Source organism: Abramis brama, assembly GCF_963993115.1.
Source record: "Abramis brama genome assembly, chromosome: 21".
Lineage (NCBI taxonomy): Eukaryota > Metazoa > Chordata > Actinopteri > Cypriniformes > Leuciscidae > Abramis > Abramis brama.
The window spans coordinates 34064300-34088575 of record NC_139983.1 but is presented as its reverse complement, the minus strand read 5'-3'; the positions used below and the strand labels follow the sequence as shown (position 1 = coordinate 34088575).

The following is a 24276-nucleotide window of genomic DNA, read 5'->3' as shown; positions in this document are numbered from 1 at the left end:
ATATGCAAAATTCTTCATTCACAAGCAAAAATGGCTTAAGTCTCTTTTACGCTTTCCTCTTTTTCTTGCTGAATTTGATTATTTTATATAATCCCTTAGACTTATAAATAACAAAAAAGTGCAACATTTTTGATGCATTATGACGACTTATTCAAAGATATGATTGAACCTTATAATTGTGCTTTTCTTTTTCTTTTCAGAGTAATTATATATTTTGATGTACGCAAATTGTTTTTGTTGGATTTATCGTTCATTGAAAGAGACACAACCACGCTTCATTTCCCTGATCGTGTACATGTATGTATGTATAAAGTTCTGCAATAAAAAAGCTTGTACTGTTGTTTTCCCTCTGTAATGATGTCACTTCCTGGAGGATGATGTCATTAAGGAAGTATTTATTTTTAGTTATATGGATTTGAAGGTCAAACACTAGAATCCTTTAAAGGGAAATGACTGTACAGTGACACTAGAGGGCGCTGTTACTCAACAGTTGCTCTTTACAGTGAATCCTGCCTCATGTCAGTGTGTTTGTAATGTTTCTGGTGGTACTACAGTTATAACTTTGGAGCTCTGTAAATTAAAAGATATATGGCCTGAAAACAAGTATTAATATTAATAAATGTTGTTTTAAGGAACCTTTTCCTAAAAGATATTTTACAGGGGAAAATACTTAAAAGGTTTTAGTGGCCCAGAACCCTTTTTGGTTTCATTTGTAATTTTATTTCTGCATTTTTAATGCATTTTTTTATAGATAAATAAAAACACTGCTCTACAGGAGCTTTAAACCTCCACAGACTTTATAGCAGCTGCTTTCATTGGTGCAGGAGGAGGAGGAGTGGGCGGAGTCTAGAGCAAACAACCAATGAGAGCACGATCAGATCCCTCACTGCAGGACACGATCGACTCTCTCTGGACAAAACAGCTCAGCATCTAATGTATAACAATAAATCATTTAAAGCTATTCATATTGTACATGGTAATGCGGCACGACGTGAAGCAGAGTTATACCTCGGGTGTGTATTATTTTTTAATAATCCAACGGCCTGTAGTCAATTATTCTGCTTATACTACAGTTACCACACCTCAAAACATTGATCAGATGATGTATTTCAAGACATTTGTCTGGTTTTTGTTCTTAAAACGCTCTAATTTCTTACGCATCTCATCCCAAGCCTTCGTTGCTGATTCCAAAACACCATTTTAGAGCTTGGTAAATGGTAAATGGACTGCATTTATATAGCGCTTTCACAGACTTATGGCCACCAAAGCGCTTTACATATAGCCTCACATTCACCCATTCACTCAATGTTAAGTTTGTGGGAACAAGGTCCAGTTGGGCCATTAAGGGTCAACTAAGAAGACCTGCTCCTTCTCCTTCCTGACTTAGCACAGTGTTGTGCAAGAAGGCTCACTGGGGAAACGCATTTTTGTGCAGGCCCCGGGGCCAGCTGTATGCCAGTGTCTCCGTGCCGAGGGTCGCAGAGTAAACAACTGGCAATGGGACGAGTTCGGAGAGGCAAACAGATATAACTGCGACCCCGAAGTGATCAGTGATCAGACTGAGCAGTGCAGGCTTGCTGAGCAGAGGCATCAAGCAAGATGTACTGCTAGCAACTCGAGGCAATGGATGCCAATGCGGTTGGAGGTTCGCCCAGACCCCCATTACTGCATGCCCGTTATACATGGCCCCCTCAGCTGGTGTTAGCAAATACTTGTTCTAGGGGCGTCTGGCCCGGAGAAACAAAAGGTCTGAACACGGCTGAGAGTTTGGCGGGAGTTACACGGAGCGTGCCCCTCGGCCACGGCCACCTCGGGACTCGGCCACGAAGCCAGTACTGAAGCGGTCTTCATATGGAGTGGCTGCCTCTGCCATAAGCCCCAGGAGCCTCTGAAAAGTTTCAATGGGACCCTTTCTCACTTCTGTCTAGCACCGACCGGACACGTTCCTCTTGAGGTACGTGTTAGACCGAGTCCATCTCCAAACCGGAAAAGAGATCCTCAGTCCGTGGATGAGTTTACTCTTCCCCAGTTGACCTGAAGACCCAACTGGCTATGTAGCACTCGAAGGGTGGGACTTGTACTGAGACTTCGACCCCTCGAACGCATAGGCGGAAATCGCGGGGGGGTCGGGGGGGTCCGGACCCCCCCTATCTGAGGGTTGTCCCCTCCTAAAAATATAATTAAAATATGTGTATTGTAAATAATATAATGATATATACTTAAAATAACTGTTTAAGTAGTAAAACAATAAAAATGCAAACGGGGCAACAAAAAAATAAAATAAACGTTTTAACATTTTGAGTCCCCCTCCCTTCCCTCACAGTGCTTTGGTCCACTGCCTGCTCCCCTTTTACCTCATCACAAACAGAAACACAAATAGTGGGAGAGAACAAGGTTTTTCAGTTGTGAAACTCCAGTAAGTCAAGGCTATTTTATTCACTTACATTTTTTTTAATGATAAGCAGTGTACTTTTGTCACCGATGTAGTCCGACTCGCTATGTTGGTGACCTTGTTTTATACAGTCTGTGCGTTTACCGCGATTGTTTAAAACCGTTCCCTCACACACACCAATAAAGTGTACACATGCGTGTAGGCCTAACGTCTTGTAGATTAGACAAGTGCGGGTGCGCATTTACATTTTCACGCTTTCACTGTGTGATTTAGTCAGTTTATATCATTTAATATAGTTAGTCTAATATAATATCACACAAAGAGTGCAGTTTTCTCCAGATATTAACATGATAATAAATGTGATTTAATAAATTGATAAATGAAAAGTTTACTTTTAGACACCATATTGCCTGTTTTAACTCTATTTCGCCAACGAAAATATTTGAAAACTAAGCCATAGCACTGTATTTGCGTCTCTGAGAAACACACGAGGTATTTCCTTACTGAATTATGAATCAGCTTTTTGAACGAATCAGTTGAATCTCAATGACTCACTCATTACCAATGAATTGCTGCCACCTACTGGCGGTTTTAATTCCACATTTACATGATCTTTTCGTGTTTTAAATAATTTTATATATCAATATTCAACGTTTTATGTTTTAAACAAAACATTATGTCTGTGTAAATAAAAGCATCTAAATGCCATTTCAAATGCAGCTTCTGTGTTTCCTCTCCATTGCAAATATTTTGTTGATATTTATTTAATTTGATTGGTAACAGCCCTATTGTGTCTTATTATTATAATTTAATTTAATTTAATTTAATTAAATGTATGAAATTGACACAAAAGATGATGCATGCATATAATTAGGTTTAAAAATACATTTATAAAGATAAAAATGCCAATGAAGGTAAACATCTATTGAAACTTATTGGAAAAATGATTTCTGTCACTGCTGTGAACTGACCGCTACACAGAATATGAAGAATATCAAAAACTTTAGGAGTCAGCTGTCCACGGCAGTCCTAAACATGCCAAGTTACCAGCACAATAACACACTCAGCAAAATATCGTTATCGATAAAATCCCTGAAAATATAGAGATCATTTTTTGTCAATTTCGCACAGCAATGAAGAATATTTTGGTCAATTTAGTCAGCTTTTTCAATGAACCAGAGAGAAACTTTGAAAAGAAGGATATGGCATGGTCTCCATGCTAGCTACACTAATAATAGTAGTAAGGCTTTCCTCTGTGTACAACACATATCCATAGAAAGTACAATTTTGCCTGTATTATTGGTGTCCCCTTCAAAAATTGCTCTTGAGGAAAGTTATGTTAATTGTCCCCCCCAACATTTAGATGAAATTTACGCCCCTGCTCGAACGCAAGAACGCAGGCATGGCGGAGGTAGAGATCTGAAGTACACGTCCTTCAGGTCGAACGCTGCAGACCAATCTCGGGGACGGAGCATTGGGAAAAGCGTTTCTGTGTTTGCAACTTGAACGGTAGTTTTCCAAAATTGGTCGTAACTCACCACCTACTTTAGTACAATGAAGTACGGGCTATAAAAGCCGGTCTTCAAATCAGCTGGAGGGACGGCTCAACCGCATCCTTGGCCAGTAGGAATGCGATGGCATGACAGACGCACATTCGGTGAACACCGAAGTGTAACGAATAGCGCTGAGCATGGGCGGACGCTGGGTGAACTGAATCGTAGAGCCGAGTCTGCTGGTACGGAGGAACCAGCTGGATCAGTTGGGAGCACTTTCTAGTGCTTCAACGAACCGGCCCAAGGGGGACCAAGGGTACCACAGACGTACTCGGGGTGAGGCAGCGAGGTAGAGGACAGGAACCCGGCTCGGAAGGCCCGAAGCAGGGTCTGAGTGTGTGGTGCAACACTTACCTGTCTCTACATAACGGCAGAGAGTGTGTGAGAAGGCGTGACCGGGTCCTCGAACCGCACCCAACTGCCGGCTGGCGATACAAGAGGTGGCTGAGGGGTGCAAGGCTTTACAGGGTCGCACACCGCCAGTCTGGCCCTCTTGGGACCCAAGAACTCTTTCTTTGAAAATGTAGGACTACGTCAAACATGACCGAACTGAACGGAACTACTTTAGCCGTGTGTTTCACTAAAAATAAGAACCTTAGAACGTTCATCAACCAATCAGATTCAAGCATTCAACAGCCCTGTAGTATAATAATATTTATTCTCACAAACATTAGGCTATTAAAAGACATATGCTGTTATTAGTCCATTTGAAAATGTTGAAATATTTTTGGCTCAAACATTTTTGAGATATTAGCAATCATTATCCAGTTCAGAGTTTTATAATATTCTCACCTAATCAGGCCTAAACACAACAAGATAAATGTCCATTTTGAAGGGGAGAATCATTTAAAATGATGTTTCTACATAAAACTACGACTGCACTCAGTGGAAATAGTTAACACATATCTGTTGATTGTTACTAAAATACTGTTATTGTGGGAGAATTGAATTGTGCTGAATATTAGTTATGTTAGATTTATTAATGCTATAATCATCCTGCTGTCTTGTATATTTGAACATGAGCATATCAGAGAGACAAACTATACTGAACCTCTTTTAGAGAACAAATTTGCATCTTCAGGATGAAACTAAAGTCCATGCGTCAGATATTTGCATGCTCATTAGATTTATCATTTCAAGGTAAATCATACACAGATATAGATACATATTTGGTTGATTAAAATACACAAAATACCCGCATATGCTCGGTTTTATATCTAAAACCTCTCATTCTTCATCATTCTGAAATCACCTTTAGTTCTATAGCACTTTATAAAGATTGTTTTAAACAACAACGACAAAAAACAGTCCCTTTAAGTCCCTTTTTTCTATATATAAAGTCTTTTGTTTTACAGCAGCTTTACAGTGATAACAATGATGCAAATGGAATTAAATTATGCTGTAAAGCAGCTTGTGGAACAAATGTTTTCTTTAAGATGTGTGTGGCCATCATATGACAGTAAAAGAGCACACACAAAGGTTATCCTAATATGGAATTGTATTGGAATGGTAAAGAGTGTTGGTACGTGTCAGGAGGGCCTCCACTCAAGGATACAATATGATGAAGTGATGAGAATAAGAATGTTCCACGTATGGTTGAAAATACCATCATTGGCCTAGAAAGATAACATTCTGGATAAAGGAGAACGGATGTGTGACTGTACGACTGCTGACCTTTTCTTGCAAGAAAATAAACCTCATCAAAGACTATTGGAAATGTTTGTCTCTTATTCAGTGATAGAATTTAGTTTGCCACCACAAGCTCTAAAAAGACAATAGATCTAGAAAGATTATTCATCATGATGAACTTTCAGTGGCTCTCAAAAAACATCACACTAGTCAAACTGATAAATGTCTGAATGTCATTCACTGCGTGACAAAAATAACAAAACAAGTATCATTTACAGTGAAAAACGCACTTTACAAAGAACACATTGTTTCGTTCTTTCAAAGAATTCATTTGAATCTTATGATACATGATAGATTGCTATTATTATTAAATATATTATTTATTTGTATTAAGTATAAGTATTTATTTAGTTTTAGGCTATATAGTATATACATACACTACCGGTCAAAAGTTTTAGATCGGTAAGATTTTAATGTTTTTAAAAGAAGTATCTTCTGCTCACCAAGGCTGCATTTAATTTGATTAAAAAATAAATTCACATGTTTTCTGTGTGAATATATAGTAAAGTGTAATTTATTCCTGTGATCAAAGCTGAATTTTCAGCATCATTACTCCAGTCTTCAGTGTCACATGATCCTTCAGAAATCACTCTAATATGATGATTTGAAGATCAAGAAACATTTATGATTATTATCAGTGTTGAAAACAGTTTTCTACATTTTTATTTCATGATGTTATGATGAATAGAAAGTTCAAAAGAACAGCATTTATCTGAAATGGAAAGCTTTTATAACATTGAACACTACCCTTCAAAAGTTTGGGGTCAGTAAGAATTTTAATTTTATTTTGGGGGGAAAGAAATAAAATAAATCAATACTTTTATTCATCAAGGATGAGTTAAACTGATCGAAAGTTACAGTAAAGACATTTATAATGTTAGAAAATATTCTATTTTAAATAAATGCTGTTCTTTTGAACTTTCTATTCATCAAAGAATTTTGAAAAAAAATTGTACAACTGTTTTCAACATTGAAAATGATAATGAATGTTTTTTGAGCATAAAATCAGCATATTAGAATGATTTCTGAAGGATTATGTGACATTGAAGACTGGAGTAATGATGCTGAAAATTCAGCTTTCATCTGAGGAATAAATTAGATTTTAAAATATATTAAAATAGAAAACAGTCAATTGTCATAATATTTCACAATATTACTGTTTTTTTGTTTTTTGTTTTTTTAATCAAATAAATGCAGCCTTGGTGAGCAAAAGAGACTTCTTTTAAAAACATTAAAATCGTACCGATCTAAAACTTTTGACCAGTAGTGTATATAGTATATTTTATATTTATATAGTTCTCTGTGAACAAATATGACATGATAAACTGAACCTAAATGTAAAAGTATACTGACATTCACAGTTAAAGTCCACAAACACATGATTTGCATGTTCGCAAATGAACTGTATGTCATTGTTTCAGCGGCTCTGAGCTGCGGATCATAATCATACGGCTTCATATGTGAACGGATAAAAATCTCTCTCCTCTTGGACTGTGGACTTAACATCTCAAGAATGTAAATATAAAGTGCTTTAAGATTTAAGATTTACTACCAATATCTGTAGAAAAGAAAATTCAACTTATGTCTCTCTCAGGCTGTTTTGGGGAATTATGTCTTGGAAAAAGCAGAATTTGCTGTGGCTGATGATCGTCTGTTGTGCTTCATGCCAGATAAGTATGTCGCTTTAAACTTCAAAAAAAGTCTATAATGCCAGTGAATATGTTGTTCAATGCACATAGCCTCATGATGTTGTGTTTGTTTGTGCAGCCAGCTCGAAAATAATGATCATTGGTGACAATTTGACAGATGCATACGCAAATAGATCAACTTGCGCAGGTAGATGTGAAATAAACTGCATATTTATTTTCTGAAAGTGCTTGTGACAACTGACATATTCATAGAGATAATGCCTTTTTATTCCAGCTATAAACCTGACATGTCCATCAGCTTGTGAAATGCTGATAGGGGATTTTTGCATAATGACCGTCAAAACGAACTCCAGTTCCCTGGGTAACAGTGTTAATTTTGTATTATATACTGTTATAATTTTTATTCATATTTTGAATTAGCTTTTGTTTTTATATTGTCAGTTTGCATTTTAAATTTGGATAAAGTTTTAATTCTTTTGTTATGTTATTTCGTCACTTTTATTAGTTTTAGTTATTTTTAATAGTTTATATTTAGGTTTAATTTACATTTATTTGTTTTAATTTGAGATATTTAGTGCATCAACTTAAACTTAGGCCTATTTTATGTCAGTTAGTTGCCAAGGCAAAATTGGTCATTTTCTTTAAGTTTTCTATTATATATAGGCTATATATATTTTTTAAATTATATTTATTTTATCAATTGACCAAAAACGATAGTTTTAGTTTTTGATTAATACACTGGGTAATACCTGCATATATTTTATTTAGAAACCATTCTTGATTTCCAATTTTTTTTCAACAAATGTAAAATGTTCAAATGTTCTTGCTTCCAGGACACTGCGAAAAATACTCTTTCAACATAACAAACAACTTGGGTATATATGAAGTCAGAATGAATGAGACGGTTCAAGACATAAAAATGTGGTTTTTACCAGATGAATCTAAATGTCTGCCATCAGCGGTCCTGAATTTAACAGGTGCGTGTCGTCAGATACAGTGTAACACACACAACACCGCATGAGTACAGGTATACTTCTGTGTTTTCATGAGTGATCGCTGCTGTCAGTCATTATGACGTCATCGCTGTTGGTGATATTTTGAATTCTGAACATTCTATCAATCAATGCAAAGCTAAAATAGAACAAAAGCAAGACTGAAACTATATACAAATCAGATTATTTGAATGGAGTCTGTATGTAATGAGTTCTTGATAAACAGCAGGTCATGTTACAACCACATACTATTTTACACTAGTTTTGATTAGTGATATTTAGCAAGTGTAATAATTCCATCTCTTTCCTTCTGCTTGTTCCAGATCATTTTGTGACTTGTCAGACCAAAGGGATCCCGACAACTAAAACCGTGAAAACTAACACCCCGACAACCAAAACCCCGACAACTAAAATCCAGACAATTAAAACCGTGACAACCAACACCCCGACAAGCAACAACACCACCTGCAATGCAAATGATCAAAGCTTAAACATAAGTAAGATTTTGCCCTTTTCTACAGTATAGTCCTATTTTTTGTAGCAATCGGATACATTGCACTTTGCTTCCCATTGAAAAGGTTATCTACAAGCATAGAAATAGCATAAAAATAAAAGTAGAAACCTCATTCGTTCTAAAGTCCAGGTCTACATATTACGATGAGGCAGGTTAGACTGGTTCAAGAATTTACATGGTCCTTTCAATGGGAAAGTCCAGTTTTAAGACTAGGTTTAGAAACAATACCACAAAATTCCATGCATTTTGCAGCCTTTCTTTTTTTATCAACACGACACCATTTGTATATATTAGCATAAATATCAAGATAAGGATCATATAAAAACAAAGTAGGCTATGTTGCAGGGAGAACTGAAGGAATTTTGTGAAAGGTATGTATAGAACATTTTTAAATGACATGATAAATAGGCAAAATAATAATAATAAATAAACGATAAATAACAAAAAATCAAATCAAATCAAATCAAGTATATTTGTATAGCGCTTTTCACAATACAGATTGTATCAAAGCAGCTTCACAGTATTAAATTAAAATAAAATAATACAACAAGGTTTGTTTCTAGTGGAATTTATTGATTGATAAAATAAAATTAAATATCCCCAACTGACCAAGCCAAAGGCAACAGTGGCAAGGAACCGAAAAAACTCCATCAAGTGACCTAATGGTGTCCTAAAACTCCATCAGGTGACCTAATGGGGCAAAATAGGGGCATTCGAAAAGGCTTAACGTGAACATGACTTATGACAGTGATATTAAAAGAGAGAATTCAGTATACATCACTGATGATACATAATTTAGCTATATAGACAAGCAGATGTGCCTAGAATATGAATGTAACATGCAATATTGGAGGTTAAATGTTTTCTTTGTACCATTTGTGTAAAGAAAATGTTCAACATGCAATTTAATGTGTTGCGTTCTTTTTCTGGCTTCATTTGCTTGCTTGTAGTATGTTTTGTCAAAGGGATAGTTCAGCCAAAAAAATGTTCATCCTGTCAGCTTTGACTCACTCAAGTTGTTCCAAACCTGTATGAGTTTCTTTCCTCTGTTGTACACAAAAGAAGATATTTTGAAGAATTTTGGTAACCAAACAGTTGCAGGTCCCCATTGACTTCCATAGTAAAAAAAACACACACAAAAAAACACTATGGAAGTCAATGGGGACCAGAAACTCTTTGGTTACCCGGCCTAAAGAGTTAATCCAAAAATTAGCCCATGATTTACTCACCCTCAAGTAATCCATACGACTCCAGGTTAAAAAAGGCCTTCTGAAGTGAAGCCATGCATTTTTGTAAGAAAAATATCCATATTTATAACTTTATAAACTATAATCACTGGCTTCCGGTAACGGCTGTACACGAGTCTAGTTCCAGCGGAAGAGTGACCTCTGACCCGTCACATGACCTCTGCACTGACGCATGACCTCTGACCCGACGCATGACCTCTGACCCAATGCATGACCTCTGACCCGACGAATAACCTCTGACCCGACGCATGACCTCTGCACTGACGCATGACCTCTGACCCGACGCATGACCTCTGATCCAATGCATGACCTCTGACCCGACGAATGACCTCTGACCCGATGAATGACATCTGACCTGACGAATGACCTCTGACCCGACGAATGACCTCTGACCCGATGCATGACCTCTGACCCGACGCATGACCTCGGACCCGATGCATGATGTAGGAGTAGCGTAAGCTTAGGTGAGAGTCAACACCTCTCGTGGTTCAAACAAACTTAAGCTCCTCCCACATTTCTCTTTAAAATTCTTGTTTTAGACTTCTAATTCATGGCCGGTGTTTTGTTTTGCTTTATACTCTGTGCTTCCGTGTTCATCAATACGCTATGTGGCGGGTCTGAGGTCATGTGTCGGGTCAGAGGTCATGCGTCGGGTCAGAGATCATTCGTCATGCATCAGGTCAGAGGTCACTCTCCCGCCGGAACTAGACTTGCATACGGCCGTTACTGGAGGCCAGTGATTATAGTTTATAAAGTTATAAATATGGATGTTTTTCTTACAAAACCCATGGCTTCAGAAGGCCTTTATTAACCCCTGGAGCCATATGGATTATTTTAATGATGGATGGATGTGCTTTTTTGGGCTTCAAAATCTCACGTTACCATTCACTCCCATTATACAGTAAAGCTGGGAAGAACCAGGATATTTTTTAATAGAAAGTCATATACACCTAGGATGGCTTGAGGGGGAGTAAATCATGGAATAATTTTCATTTTTGTGTGAACTATCCCAGTAAGCCCTGTTCACACCGCCAGCAACAAAGTGACATGGTCACATTCATTTCAATGCATAGTCGGCGATTTCTGGTGAAACAAGCGACAGTGACCGTTGCGATACATTTAACTTTATGCAAATGAAGAGTGATTTTTCTGAGCAACAACTAATAAGAGTGAAAACAGCGGAGCATTCGTGATGCAACTTTCCAGTAATTTATGGTGCCCTGTGTACATTCGGTGGTACTACGGTAAACTAGAGACTGTTACCACTACTGGTTGCCTTGTAACATTTGTGATTGATATTCACGGACATTCTGTAGTGTTTTATTCCTGTCTTTTAATACCTTCATGCTGTTCTTATAGCATACAAAGATGTACAAATCATAACACTGTGTCTGATACAATTATGTGTTGTCATGGTTTATTGAGGTTGTTTGGAAATCCCTCTGGTTGATCCTGGAGAGAGATGTAGAAATGCTACTTATGGCCATGATTCATGCAGCGGTGAGTCTGTGTCTATGAACTACTTACAGTTTCACACACCCATCAAAGTTCAATCAATCAAAATAAATAAAGTAGGCCTACAACCTGCAAACGGACAGCATATGTCTTTTCTCCAGTTAAAAATCATTAAGTTATAAGATATGGGTAATATTAGGGTTCCTTGAGCTTTTAAACATAGAATCTACTTGCTTTGACAAGCATGAGTAATTCATTCATGAGGAGTCGACAATTATGATTGCAATTAAAAATTGATTTAACCCATTAAACAACAATATTATGCAATCATATTATGCAATCATTAAATACATTTCTATTTATATAGATCCTTTCTGACATCAAGGGCTCTTTAAAGAGTCAAGAACCCAAGAGTTCTATATAGAGTGTATATGATGAACATGCAACTGTATAATGCTGAAATGACAATGTTTCTTATGATATATGACATATTACAACACTTTCTTTAATCTTTCAATTATTGCACAATTGCACAGATGTATAATTCAAATCCATTCCTTTTTTATTTCTTTGTGTTGAAGCGCAAGAAGGAAGCAAATATGTTCTGTATTTGAACGGGAGTGAATGGATTTGTGACATCTGCATTGATGAAAGATCAACTACTGTCACACCAGCGTCACAAACCACCACTGACAATCCAAATACCAGTGTCAAACCAGCATCACAAACCACCACTGACAATCCAAATACCAGTGTCAAACCAGCATCACAAACCACCACTGACAATCCAAATACCAGTGTCAAACCAGCATCACAAACCACCACTGACAATACAAATACCAGTGTCACACCAGCGTCACAAACCACCACTGACAATACAAATACCAGTGTCAAACCAGCGTCACAAACCACCACTGACAATACAAATACCAGTGTCACACCAGCGTCACAAACCACCACTGACAATACAAATACCAGTGTCAAACCAGCGTCACAAACCACCACTGACAATCCAAATACCAGTGTCACAACAACCAAGAATGAGAATATAACTACCACTCTTACACAACCCGAGACTACATATAATATATCTACAGATAATACAACAGACCAGAATGAACCCTCAAAAGCACAGTAAGTGTGTGGTTACCAGTTTCAATAAAGTCTAAACCTCTAGTACAGAATTCCAAGTGATTCAATCAACTTTGCAGAGAGACTCTGGAGAAAATGGACTCCCTGGTGGAACAGATGGAAAAAGAGAATAAAAGCAATGCGGCGATTGTGATGGGGGATACTATTGGTATTCTCCAAAGACAAGCCAAAAACACAGAAAGCAAAGACATTAAAATATGCTACTCTTCAAATCAGAACATAATCAACGTAAGGCCTGAGAAGCATTAAAGCATGTCCATCTGACTAGGATTCTTGATTTATCAGTGCTAATTATTCTTTAAAATCCACAGGTTGTTGATATTAACCTGCAGACAGACTTTCCCTGGTCTGTAAATGTTCCCAGCGAGGCCTTTGATAAATCACGTCTTGAAAACAATGGAAGTGCATTTGTTGGAGTTTTAAGGTTCAAAAATATGGGTAATAAGGTAATGTGTGCATTATCATTCAAAAGTTCTACGTTTAGACAAATGTTTCTTGATCTGTTCTGTTCAAACGTCTATATTTGATTATTAATGATTGCTTTTTAATTCTTGTATGGTTTCTTATTTAGGATGAAACGGTTTTGAACGATGAGGTTTATGGAATAACGATGGGCGCCAATATCTCCAACCTTACCAATAATATAGAAATGTTCATTAAACGGAAAGATCTGGTAATGAAGTTTTTTTTTTAAAGATTTAAAAAAAAAATTAAATAATGACCAGACACTGTGAAAGCAAAATAAAAATCAAACGTGTTCTTACAGGTCGGTAATGCATCCTGCAGTTCTTGGGATGGCAAAGGTAAATTCACTTTTGGCTGTATTGATCAGATCCCATCAAGTTATTTCATATAATATATGAAATTGGCCGCTCTCTTTTCTTTGAAGGAAATCTAACATGGACGACGTCTGGCTGTGAGACAGTAAAAATCGACAATAACACCATAAAGTGCTCGTGTTCACATCTGACGTTCTTTGCAATACTGATGGTGAGAAGCTTCTCAGTTTAAAGACCTCATGAAATCAATATCTTTTAGTCCACGTCTATATTCTAGTGAACTTGTACAAGATCGCTAAAGAAACTTAACAAATATATGCATTTAAAATTTAAAGTCTCTATCCTCCAGGAAAATCTCATATATTGACAACAAGAAGTTTAATTCAAAAATGTTTCTAGAATTTAAAATGAAAGAAACACTGTACAAAAACATTCAGGAGAACATTATAGAGCAGTGTTTCTCATTGCGCGGCTTGCTAGCTGTGGCGAGCAGGACGAGGCCGAGGGCCATGAGAGAGCGGCAGGAGGACGTTTTTTTTCCCGAGACATTTATTTTATGTCATTAAAATGTATTTGAATGTTCGCAGGTTCCCGCCTCCTTCCCGGGTTTCGGCAACAGTGTAACACAGTTCAGATGCTATGGGAAAAAGGAGGCGGAAACCGGCGAATATTCAAATACATTTTAATGACATAAAATAAATCAACAACAAAACGAAAATAAAAGACAGCAGCCCCTCATGGTCGACTGCTGTCACATAATAAAACATAAAAACCACAACATAAGTTCAGGCCTGTCCTCTCTCACCAGAATCCCACCAGTCCTTGTTTCGGATTCTCATCCACAGACGACTGGTTTTGGGGTATTTTTACTCTGTGATAATAAGCAGCACGGCACAACGGTTCATATGCTCATTGTCTCCAAATTATGGCCAGAATAAATGGATATGACCAGTGGATAAATATTAAGTCTGCTGTTTAAAAGAAATAAAGAACCAATGTAGGAAGAATGGTTATTAAGCGCAAACAGCAGGAAACATATCAAAACAATTATTCAGATTTGAACCTTGTGACATAAACATGCACATCACTCATCCCAGCATTACGGAAATCCTGTTTTTTTTGTCATTAAGGGAGATCATCTTGTCTCAGTTACAAATTTGACTGGTAAATGATAAAGAAATACCTGTCACAGCCTCACCCCAACTGGGGGGTTTAACTATATGGGAGTATATGTTAAACCAAATTCACAAGAAAAGATTAGATATAAGTTTTCTATATAAATAGAGTATAGTTGCTCTGGTCGCTTTGACACGTGTCTGGTGAGGGAGGTCAGGGTTAGTTGTCCCAGCGAGCATGAAAGATTGACATGGAGCCACTATGAACGCTTATCCAATCACAGCAATCATATTGACTGGCAACAGCCTATGACGTCACTACTAGTGCGACCCGGAAGTATATAAGGGGCGCCTAGAGAACATGTCATCCACTTGTCATCTGAAGGGACTGTTCAGCAGGCATCCCCGAGGCATGGTGAAAGACGCAGTGTCTCGTTCCCTGTTCTCAGGGAACATAGGTTATAGTTGTAACCTAAGATGTTCCCTTTTGAAAGAGTTGAATGCACCGCTAAAGCCAGCGCGCACTCACTACCAGGGACGTGGGAACTATATTGTGAGAGGGGGGGCGGCGTTTCCATGGTGACGCGTCATTGCTTGTCACGTGACACACCGCAGCAGCAACAGCGCTGAATGAATGATGATCTGCTTTTATGTCATTTTTCCTTTTTTATTCAGAATATTCACAAATGTGTTAGCTATGGCATGAAATATCTGATATTCCGATTGTCAAATACATGCAAGTGGAAGTATATTGTTGTTTAAACACCTTTATAACGATCGCGTTAGTTGAGCTGTATGCGCGATGGGCGCCGCCGTGTTAGTTTGTGCCGCAGACGCAGTTCAGAGAATCGGATCTGTTGGATTTACAACCTCTATGTTTACAACACGTGAATTCATCCACTTCTCCCGAAATACTTAAAAGTAAGTGGCTGGTGAACTGGGAATAGAATAGAGTAAACATTGAAGTTACTTACACAATGTGTATCTGATATGAATAAAACGTGTCGAATTATAATGGAAAGGATTATTATTACCTCTTCCATAGACATCAGTGTGTATTTTACAAACTCTAAATGTATTGTTTTTTTAGTACTTATGTGAATTTATATGTTTGAAACCTAAAATAAACAGTATGTGGTTGAAAACACTGAAAGGTTGTGATATGTGACAGCTCTGAGCGCGCCTGTCTCTGCCTAAATTCAACATTTGAATTTAGCAGTTGATCATGTGATGCACTTGATCGTACGCTCCAGGGACCAGCCTAGACTGATTACACCTGTGTGATCGTACGTGCGAAAGGCTTAAAAACAATACATTTTCTGACACAAAATTTTGAAATGTAGGCTTAAATCAAACACATTTTAATTCAGATTCTGTATTTGTATTTGTATTTGTATTTATATTTATATTTATATTTATATATTTATATTTATATTTATATATATATATATATATATATATATATATATATATATATATATATGTCGTATTGTATCGATATCGAGATATCTGGCATGAAAATCGAGATATGAAATTTTGTCCATATCGTTCAGCCCTATCATGGGACTTTTAAGACAAAAAGAGGATGACATGTTCTCTAGACGCCCCTTATATACTTCTGGCAAAACAATTGCCGTAATTGGATGAGCGTTTTTAGACACCGGTTCACGCTGAGGCATTCCCCAATAGCGTCATCGAATGGGAACAAGCATCAACATCGGCTTGGCTTTTCAGAAATGACCTACTGAGGGATTTGAAATGTTATAAAAAGCGACACAGAGATGATGGTGTTTTTATTCCTCAACAGATGAGTAAGGTGTTTTATTGAACAGATAAACCACCATACGTAGCTTTCTAACAGAGTTCACTGACTGTAAAGCATTATCTATTGTGAAGATCATTTCATTATGGTTGTTGTAGCACTGTGCTGGAACTTATTTTCAAGGAAGTTTTGTGTCTATTAATGGACATTAGTGTCTACAGTAATGTCTTCAGCTAGTCAGCTTGAGATCTTTTCCATCTAAACTGATTATATCTTTTAATCCTAGTAGAGAATGTTTTATGAGCAGCAGAATAACCATATTCATCCGCACAGAGCCGAAGCACAATCAAAACAATGTTCTTCTGCTAAATACACGCAGTTTTGTTTTTTAACTGCTAGAGGGCCAAAAGTTACATTGTGTACATTTAAATGATCAAATTTCATTGTTCTATCAATCTATCTATCTGCCAACTTTTGAATAGAGTTCAATCATTGCAGCCAAATGTTGTAGTTAAGACATCTACCAACAGTCGACTCAGTTACACTACTACAACTGTAAACTGAACAAGGAGCAGCTCAGATAGTTTGAACTTGGGAGTATTTGATGAGAAATGTTTGACTTCATATTCAGACTTTGGAAATCTGATTTTTAATTGCAGACTTTGGTGCTGTGGCAAAGTTGAGCACATCATTTTGGAGCTTGTGTGTCTTGATTTCTTTTGAAGTATAACATGATGACACGTGGAAATCATCCAGCTGATCTGTTTATTTCTGTTGTGTTTTCTCTGATCTCTCAGTCTCTGCCAGGTCAAAACATCACAGCGCAATATGTGGATTCATTGAGCTTCATCACTTCTATCGGCTGCGGCATCTCCATGTTTTTTCTATCCGTCGCTCTGTTCATGCATTTCTTGTTACGGTAGAGTCTCTTAAAATATAACATGCAGTTACTTTAAGTTCTTTGACCAGTCACTTTTGCTCCTCTTTTGGATAAAAGCATCTGCAAAATGCATGTTACAAATACAGGTTGTTTATATTTTTGAACAGGAAAGGGAAATCAAATCAGGTCACGAAGATCTTGACAAACATGTTTGTGGCTTTGTTTCTCCTGAATTTATCCTTTTTGTCAAACGAGAGCGTCGCCAACACAGGAGACAAGGCTGCGTGTGTCTTCATAGCGCTGCTCATGCATTACTCCATGCTGACTACATTCACCTGGTTCTTCATTCAAGCTCTTCATATGTACTTATGGCTCATCAGACAGAACATCACCATCACAAACTACATGAGGAAGATCACCGTGTTCGGCTGGAGTGAGTTACATGGAGAAATCACCTGTTATAGTGTTCACTTAAAGGGACATTGTGTAGGATTTTCTCCCATCTAGTGATGAAATTGTATTTTGCATTCAAACAAATAGTGCTCTCCAGCGCCTCGCTTTTTCAAATGCGTGTTGCATCTACCGTAGCCGTTATGTACCAAAAAGCTATGACAGGATGTCTTCTAATAGCACTTCATCGAGTTTTCCTTCGGGTGAACTGGTTTGTTATTTCAAACAAACTGCAACTTGACACAACGAACGAACGAATGTTAAAGTTTTGAACAAACAAAACTTACAACCTTGTTTTTAGGGCCTTCTCTACTTTACTCAATAGCTGCTATTCATCAAAGAGCCTGTTTAACTTTTAACTATAAATGTTCTACTGTCTATATAATAAAGTACACAACCAAGCAATGAAAAAAAGCTTGTAATTAAGACCGTAACATTGACTTACCTGTCGAGAAGAAAGCAGGCAACTTCAGCGTCTCTTTTGAAAGGTTTCTCCTGCATTAGCTATCCCGACATTAACCCTTGTTTTTTGTAATCTCCGGTCACGTTTACTTTTACGCTCTATTTTGGACTTTTTCGACAACGAGGACTCCTTATCCTGTGACTCAGCATATGGTCCTCCATTACAAATAACCGTACAGTGCAGCCTTTTAAACTTGCCGGGGCAGTGACAAGCGCCTCTCTCTGCTCTGCTCCTCCGCTTCTGCTGGCTTCAGTCACGTGACGCTGGTTCTGAACGAAAACGCGTTGTGGAAACGCGTTGGCCTAGTACTTTTTGTCCCTCTCTGCTATTATAGTTTTTTAAGATGGCGGATTTACATGGAAGCCTCTGTGGACCTACACGTCCCATGTATATAAAAATAATAAATTCTACATTTACGAGAATAAGTCAGATAATTAGCAGAGGTATTTGTACACAATTGAGGACATATTTATGAATAAAAATATTGATTTTAGATAATAAAATGCTTAAAAAACTACACATTGTCCCTTTAAGAAAATAACACTGTTTAGAACAAAACCAGCAGACTGTAACTCGAGTTGACCCGAAAAAGAAGATTACGCACAAGTCTTTTTTTTTTTTTTTGAGCTGTTCCTTTAAAAGCATTTAAAAATGTAACATCCTGCCCTCTCCAATCATTCAGATTGGAGTTTTAAGTAGGATTAAACGCTGCCCCTTGTATAGGTAACCTGGGTTGATGCAAGGTAAACTGGGCAGTCCTCAATCGAACAGTGGAAACATAAAAACATACTCCATTTTGTTCAGCTAGAAGCTAGGCTAACGTTAGCCTAACGCTACGTTAGAGATGTTAAAGATAACGTTCAAATACGTTGTTGACTTACCTTAGAACAGATGTAGACATCCTTGTTTAATTTATCCACGTTTAGTTGGTGTTGTGGTCTACGTAACCGCATAACTTAATCGAGAGCAGACACTTATCTCGGTTGAGATGTGGCTTGGGAAAGGGTAAAAAATACACACCATAGCCCAGCCTCTCAGAATACCTAGTGTCGGAGTTGCATGTACCCCATGCACACCGTTTGACCATTTTAAACTTAAAATGACAAGAAAAAACATATAAAAACGAATGAAAATGGACTAACTGCAGTGCATTTCAATGGACGTGGAAGCAGAGAATGTCCCAGTGTACTGGGTTAGCTATGCGCACTGTGATTGGCTCATCGCATTTGGGGGCGTGGCTTAGCCATAGGTCAGTTATTGTTGGGGTTTGAAGTAGGGATATGCCCCTTTGGATGGGTGCTCTCAGGCCACAATATGTTTTGCTTGGGGATCTTGCTTTTGGAAATAGAGCTTCTGTGCAATTTTCTTCACAAGTCACATAGGATCCACTAGGGTGTTGACATGCTTTTCCACTCTGGCTAGTTTTGCAGAGTTACTTAAATGTTATGCTCACTCCATGCATATTCACAACCTAGTGGTCAGGAAATTCCTCAACATGGCGTAGTAGGTATTGTGTTCCTCATAGCATCAACACCATGTGTTGCGAATGCAACTCTGTACCTCGAGAAGGGAAACGAGATGCTGCGTCTTGTTGCCATTCTTCAGGGTAAAACAGCATGTCTGCCAATAGACTGGCATGTTTACACATGCCCCAGACAGTGGTCAAGCCGAGGGCATTCCTCATAGCGTCCACACTAAGATTCAGCGTCTCATTTCCCTTCTCAGGGAACTGGGTTGCATTTGCAACCCCAAACGTCTATAGCTTTTTATTATTATTTTTTATGTTAGTTTTTGTTATGTTAGTACAAGTTAAACTAAATGAAAATGAGAAAATTTTGTTTAAAAAAAATATTTTATGTTCAGTTAAGGTGACATATTATCCCTTTTCGCAAGATGTAGGCTAATATTAATCTATGGTGTCCCCAGAATGTGTCTGTGAAATTTCAGCTCAAAATACCCCAGAGATTATTTAATATAGCTTGTCAAAGTTGCCCCTTTTTGGGTGTGAGCAAAAACGCACCGTTCTTGTATGTGTCCCTTTAAATGCAAATGAGTTGCTGCTCCACCTCCATTCAGAACACGGCCGATCCTTTACATGAGCTTCAGATACTCCAACAATAACAAAACACGCAAAAAATTCCAAAATCTTAGAAATAACCAGTAGCGAGTGCAGCCTTACGGAGAGACTCAGGAGGTTGCAACTTTTGGACAACCTGGACGTTTCTGAATGGTTAATGGATACATTTATGTAGTTGTTGTGGAGTTACATTGATTCATCGACATGTACCGTCATGTTTAACTTTTGCACAAGTTGACACAGTTCCCTGAGGTCTTTATAAGACAGCTGTGACATGTTTTGGTCAAATAGGTCAATGACAGAACAGTTTGCATGCTTTGCTCAAACTTTTGCCATTGCATTAGAACTGGTTACACTGTTGTCTCTTGCGAAAACCAAATGTCAGCGCCGTGGGTGGAAACATTAAGGGGCGGTTATATTTTAATAAGATCCCCTTTCTACGTCAGAAGGGGAGCGAAATCTGATCGGCTTATTATTTAACATGCTTGCAAAGGTTTACCAAAACAAAGTCACTGGGTTGTCACTTTTCACGTTTTCTGGGTTGGTAGATGCACCGGGGACCCGATTACAGCACTTACACACGGAAAAAGTCAGATTTTAATGATATGTCCCCTATAAAGTTTTATTTTTATTTTTTTTATTTATCTATTATAACCGTGATTTCTGTGTGTTTTCAGTGTTTACAACTCCTATAGTCGTAGCTGTTGTTTCATTAGGAGGATATAAAACAGTGACCCTACAAACAACGTCTGGAACGACCAAACAAATGTAAGTTATTCTGATGTCATAAATGCATGATTAAAGAGTACCTATTATGCTTTTTCCCATGTTCATCTTTCTTTAGTGTGTAATGATGCTGTTTGAGCATTAAAAAGCTCTTCAAAGTAGAGGGCTGCATTGGGATTGAGTCCCGCCGGGTCCCGCGGGACCCAACGCAAATCTCGCGGGAGCGGGCGGTTTGAACTTTGCTGCGGGCGGGAATGGGCGGCTAAAAAAAACACTGCGGGATCGGGAGGTAGCCTAGCGACATGATGGAGATGTCAATAATGGCGCTTTTCCACTACACAGTACCAGCTCGACTCGACTCGCCTTTGTTTGGTTTTCCACTGTGTAAAAGTTGTACCTGTACCTGCTTCCAGGTACTTTTTTTCGTACCACCTCCGGCGAGGTTCTGGGCGAGCTGAGGCGATACTAAAATGTGACGTGAAAACTCAGCAGACTGCTGATTGTTCAGAGAGAATCATCACTATTCACTGCGTCATCATTGAACGCGCCAGATGGAGTACCCTGAATAAAAAACAGCAAAAATGAAAACAAAACCATCCAAAAACAGCATACACTCGATTTCCTCCATTGTCCTGTGTGTATGTGTCCAGAATACATGCCGGTCAGGGAAACGAAACAAACAACCCCATGAATCTCTTTAATAATAGCAATACAAATATGTGTTTTTTCCTGCAGGACGGGAGAAGACAAAAAATCAATGCATCTCTATTATTGTGCGGGAATAAATTCTCAGAGTTTTGCGGGTGCGGGCGGGAGTGGACATACATATTGCGGGAGCGGGCGGGAGTGTAACACATACGTTGCGGGACCGGGCGGTAATGGTCAGAAATTCGGCGGGCGCGGGCGGGATGAAGAGTCCCGCGCAGGGCTCTACTTCAAAGTTCTAAAGTCCCTCCAGAGGGAATTCTTCTCTATATCAGTGTCAGTGTTTCTGAACTCCCTGAAACGCCTCCATTGTAGTCTTTGAGTTTCTTCCGGGAAAAAACATGTCACAATATTCCTCTTTTAAATATGTTGAAACTGCCAGTTATGGTAAGGGCAAGGCATTTCCTAAACACGCTCGAAGCGCTTGACCAATCACAACACACTGCTCCAGCCGACCAATTAGAGCACAGTGTGCTTTTCAGGAGGAGGGGCTTCATAGAGACAGGAACTAAACAGAGTGTTACTGACAGACAGGGAAGAGAGGAGCTGCAACAATGGAGAATATGAGGAAAATAATCAACATTCAAGTAGGAAAACATGTTCTAGTAAAGCCCAAAAACAAAATAAAAACATTAATGAAGCTTTTAAATTAACATTTTCTCTTCTCTTCTAATTATAGGTGCTGGATTACAGATCCTTTAATTCACTACATAGTGAACATTGGCTACTACGCTTTAGTCTTCATCTTCACAACAGGAATCTTCATCATGATCGTCACTAAGATTGTCCAAGCCCGACACGTAAAAGCGGCTGACGGCAAGAGAAAGACGTTCAGAGAGCAGCTCATGATGGTGTTGAGTTTGTTCCTGCTCTTCGGCCTAACGTGGGCTGTGGCGTTCTTCAGTTATGGACCGATGCTCATTCCCTCATATTACATCTTCACCGTGTTGAACTCGTTTCAGGGTGAGAATCAATCACACGGGTCCGACAGGGATGATTGTTCGTGATGCAAACATTTGGATGTGCTTTTTATTGTGGTTACATTTTAAAAATTATACAAATGACTTTAATGCTATCTGAAATGTTTATGAATTAGTTGAAATATGTTCTACTGATTTTCTTTCAGGGTTTTTCCTCTTCCTGTATTACTACCACATTCACAACGATGTTGCAGGAAATTTCTCTGATGATCCAGAAAGCTCCAGCTCCAGCTCCAGCTCCACCACAGCCATCGTTCAATCCACAATTAATGCAGTGGAAAATATTAATAATTAGCAGAATTAAGGTTTAAGGTGTCTTTATTCTTTTTGCATCTTCCTCTTTGTGTCTTTAGTGAATGTTATTTGGTATTGTTTAGTGAGACTGTGGCATTAGGTATTGTTTGTATGTTTTCTTTCATTTTCTTGTATTTTAATAAAGTGACAGTCATAAGAGGAAATTAATGCAACAAAGTTTGTTTCTGCTGTACAGCAAATCTAGAAGAAAATAGTATCATAGTCCAGCTTAAGTAAGTTTAGTGTTGATTCATTTCCGTTGTAAAAATCATTAGTTGTTCATTTAGTTCATTTATCTATACATCAGCTCTGGTGAAAACCGTGATGTCATCGTCCAGCTCAGTTCAGTTCTCATACAACAGCATCAGTACAGTCAGATCAATAATATTGTTGAATATTAAGTGCACAGTCACAACTGCACAAATATATACACTCACACGCATACAGCCATGCACATATACTAGGAGTGGGGGGAAATCGATTCACATATGAATCGCAATTCTATCTTCTGCCGATTCGCATCGATTCACAAATTTCAGAAATTGATTTTCTAAAGTGTTGAGTATTAATAAACTGTTGCTGTTTTGTTAATTTAATAATAATAAAGAGAAAATCACTCACTGCTTTTTACTGAATCACTTTTAGTATCTTCATTATTAATCAATTTATATTCCATATTGTGAAGACTCAATCAATTTATATTCCATACTGTGAAGATTATACTGTCTTATTTTTTACATTTGATTATTACATTTCTGTAGTACTTCTTACTACATGTTAAATAAACCCAGGCTGAAGTTTATTTTATTATCTATATTTTTTTCTATTGTATTTGTCCTATTGTTTATTTATTTTCATTTTATTTACCAGTTTTATATTTGCAAAAAGTTTTTATATTTGTATCAAGGAATTTTCTTTATGTATGAAGTAGTCTTTCTATTTGTCTCAGGCCTACATTTGTTTTATTATATTGGGTAAAATGGGATGAAAAAACAATAAATTTCAAGGTTTACATTTAATTCAGTGAGCTTTTTTTTTAAATCTATACATAAATCACAACATTTTTATTCAATATCGAATAAAAGAGGCGCATGCGTCGCGACTGAGTGCGTTGTTGTTGTGTTTGGAGCTCCGTCGAATTAATTCAGAAACCTTGATTTTCTTCTTTACACTCTTTTACAAACGAACTTTTTCATTTTTATAGCGCGTGAACATATCTGGAATACTATTCTCCTTAAAAAACAATCGGATTGCTCTGATATCGCTACTTATATCCAACCTTTCGAACTTCCGCTACTAGCCTTAGCCCGCTAGCATTACACGCGTGGTCGCGCCTATCGATCGACTTATTTACACCCGTATCACTGAAAGCTACAATTCGCCATTATAGCACATCTGCTAT

The 24276-nt window shown here is 37.8% G+C and overlaps 1 protein-coding gene across 1 annotated transcript in view; it reads left to right on the top strand.

Moving 5' to 3' along the window:
- The window catches only part of LOC311071793 (uncharacterized protein), a gene marked incomplete at its 5' end in the record, with an annotated part of 36229 nt that extends 12338 nt beyond the window's left edge, over positions 1–23891 (top strand). Inside the window, 11 exons of the mRNA XM_084096330.1 lie at positions 12073–12625; positions 12703–12871; positions 12955–13089; positions 13215–13316; positions 13410–13446; positions 13533–13633; positions 17097–17218; positions 17347–17612; positions 20847–20937; positions 22280–22563; positions 22727–23891. Of these exons, the coding sequence (XP_083952456.1) occupies positions 12073–12625; positions 12703–12871; positions 12955–13089; positions 13215–13316; positions 13410–13446; positions 13533–13633; positions 17097–17218; positions 17347–17612; positions 20847–20937; positions 22280–22563; positions 22727–22875 (2009 nt within the window). The 3' untranslated portion in view covers positions 22876–23891. The remainder of the gene's footprint in view (positions 1–12072; positions 12626–12702; positions 12872–12954; positions 13090–13214; positions 13317–13409; positions 13447–13532; positions 13634–17096; positions 17219–17346; positions 17613–20846; positions 20938–22279; positions 22564–22726) is intronic.
- Between the last annotated feature and the right edge of the window lie 385 nt (positions 23892–24276).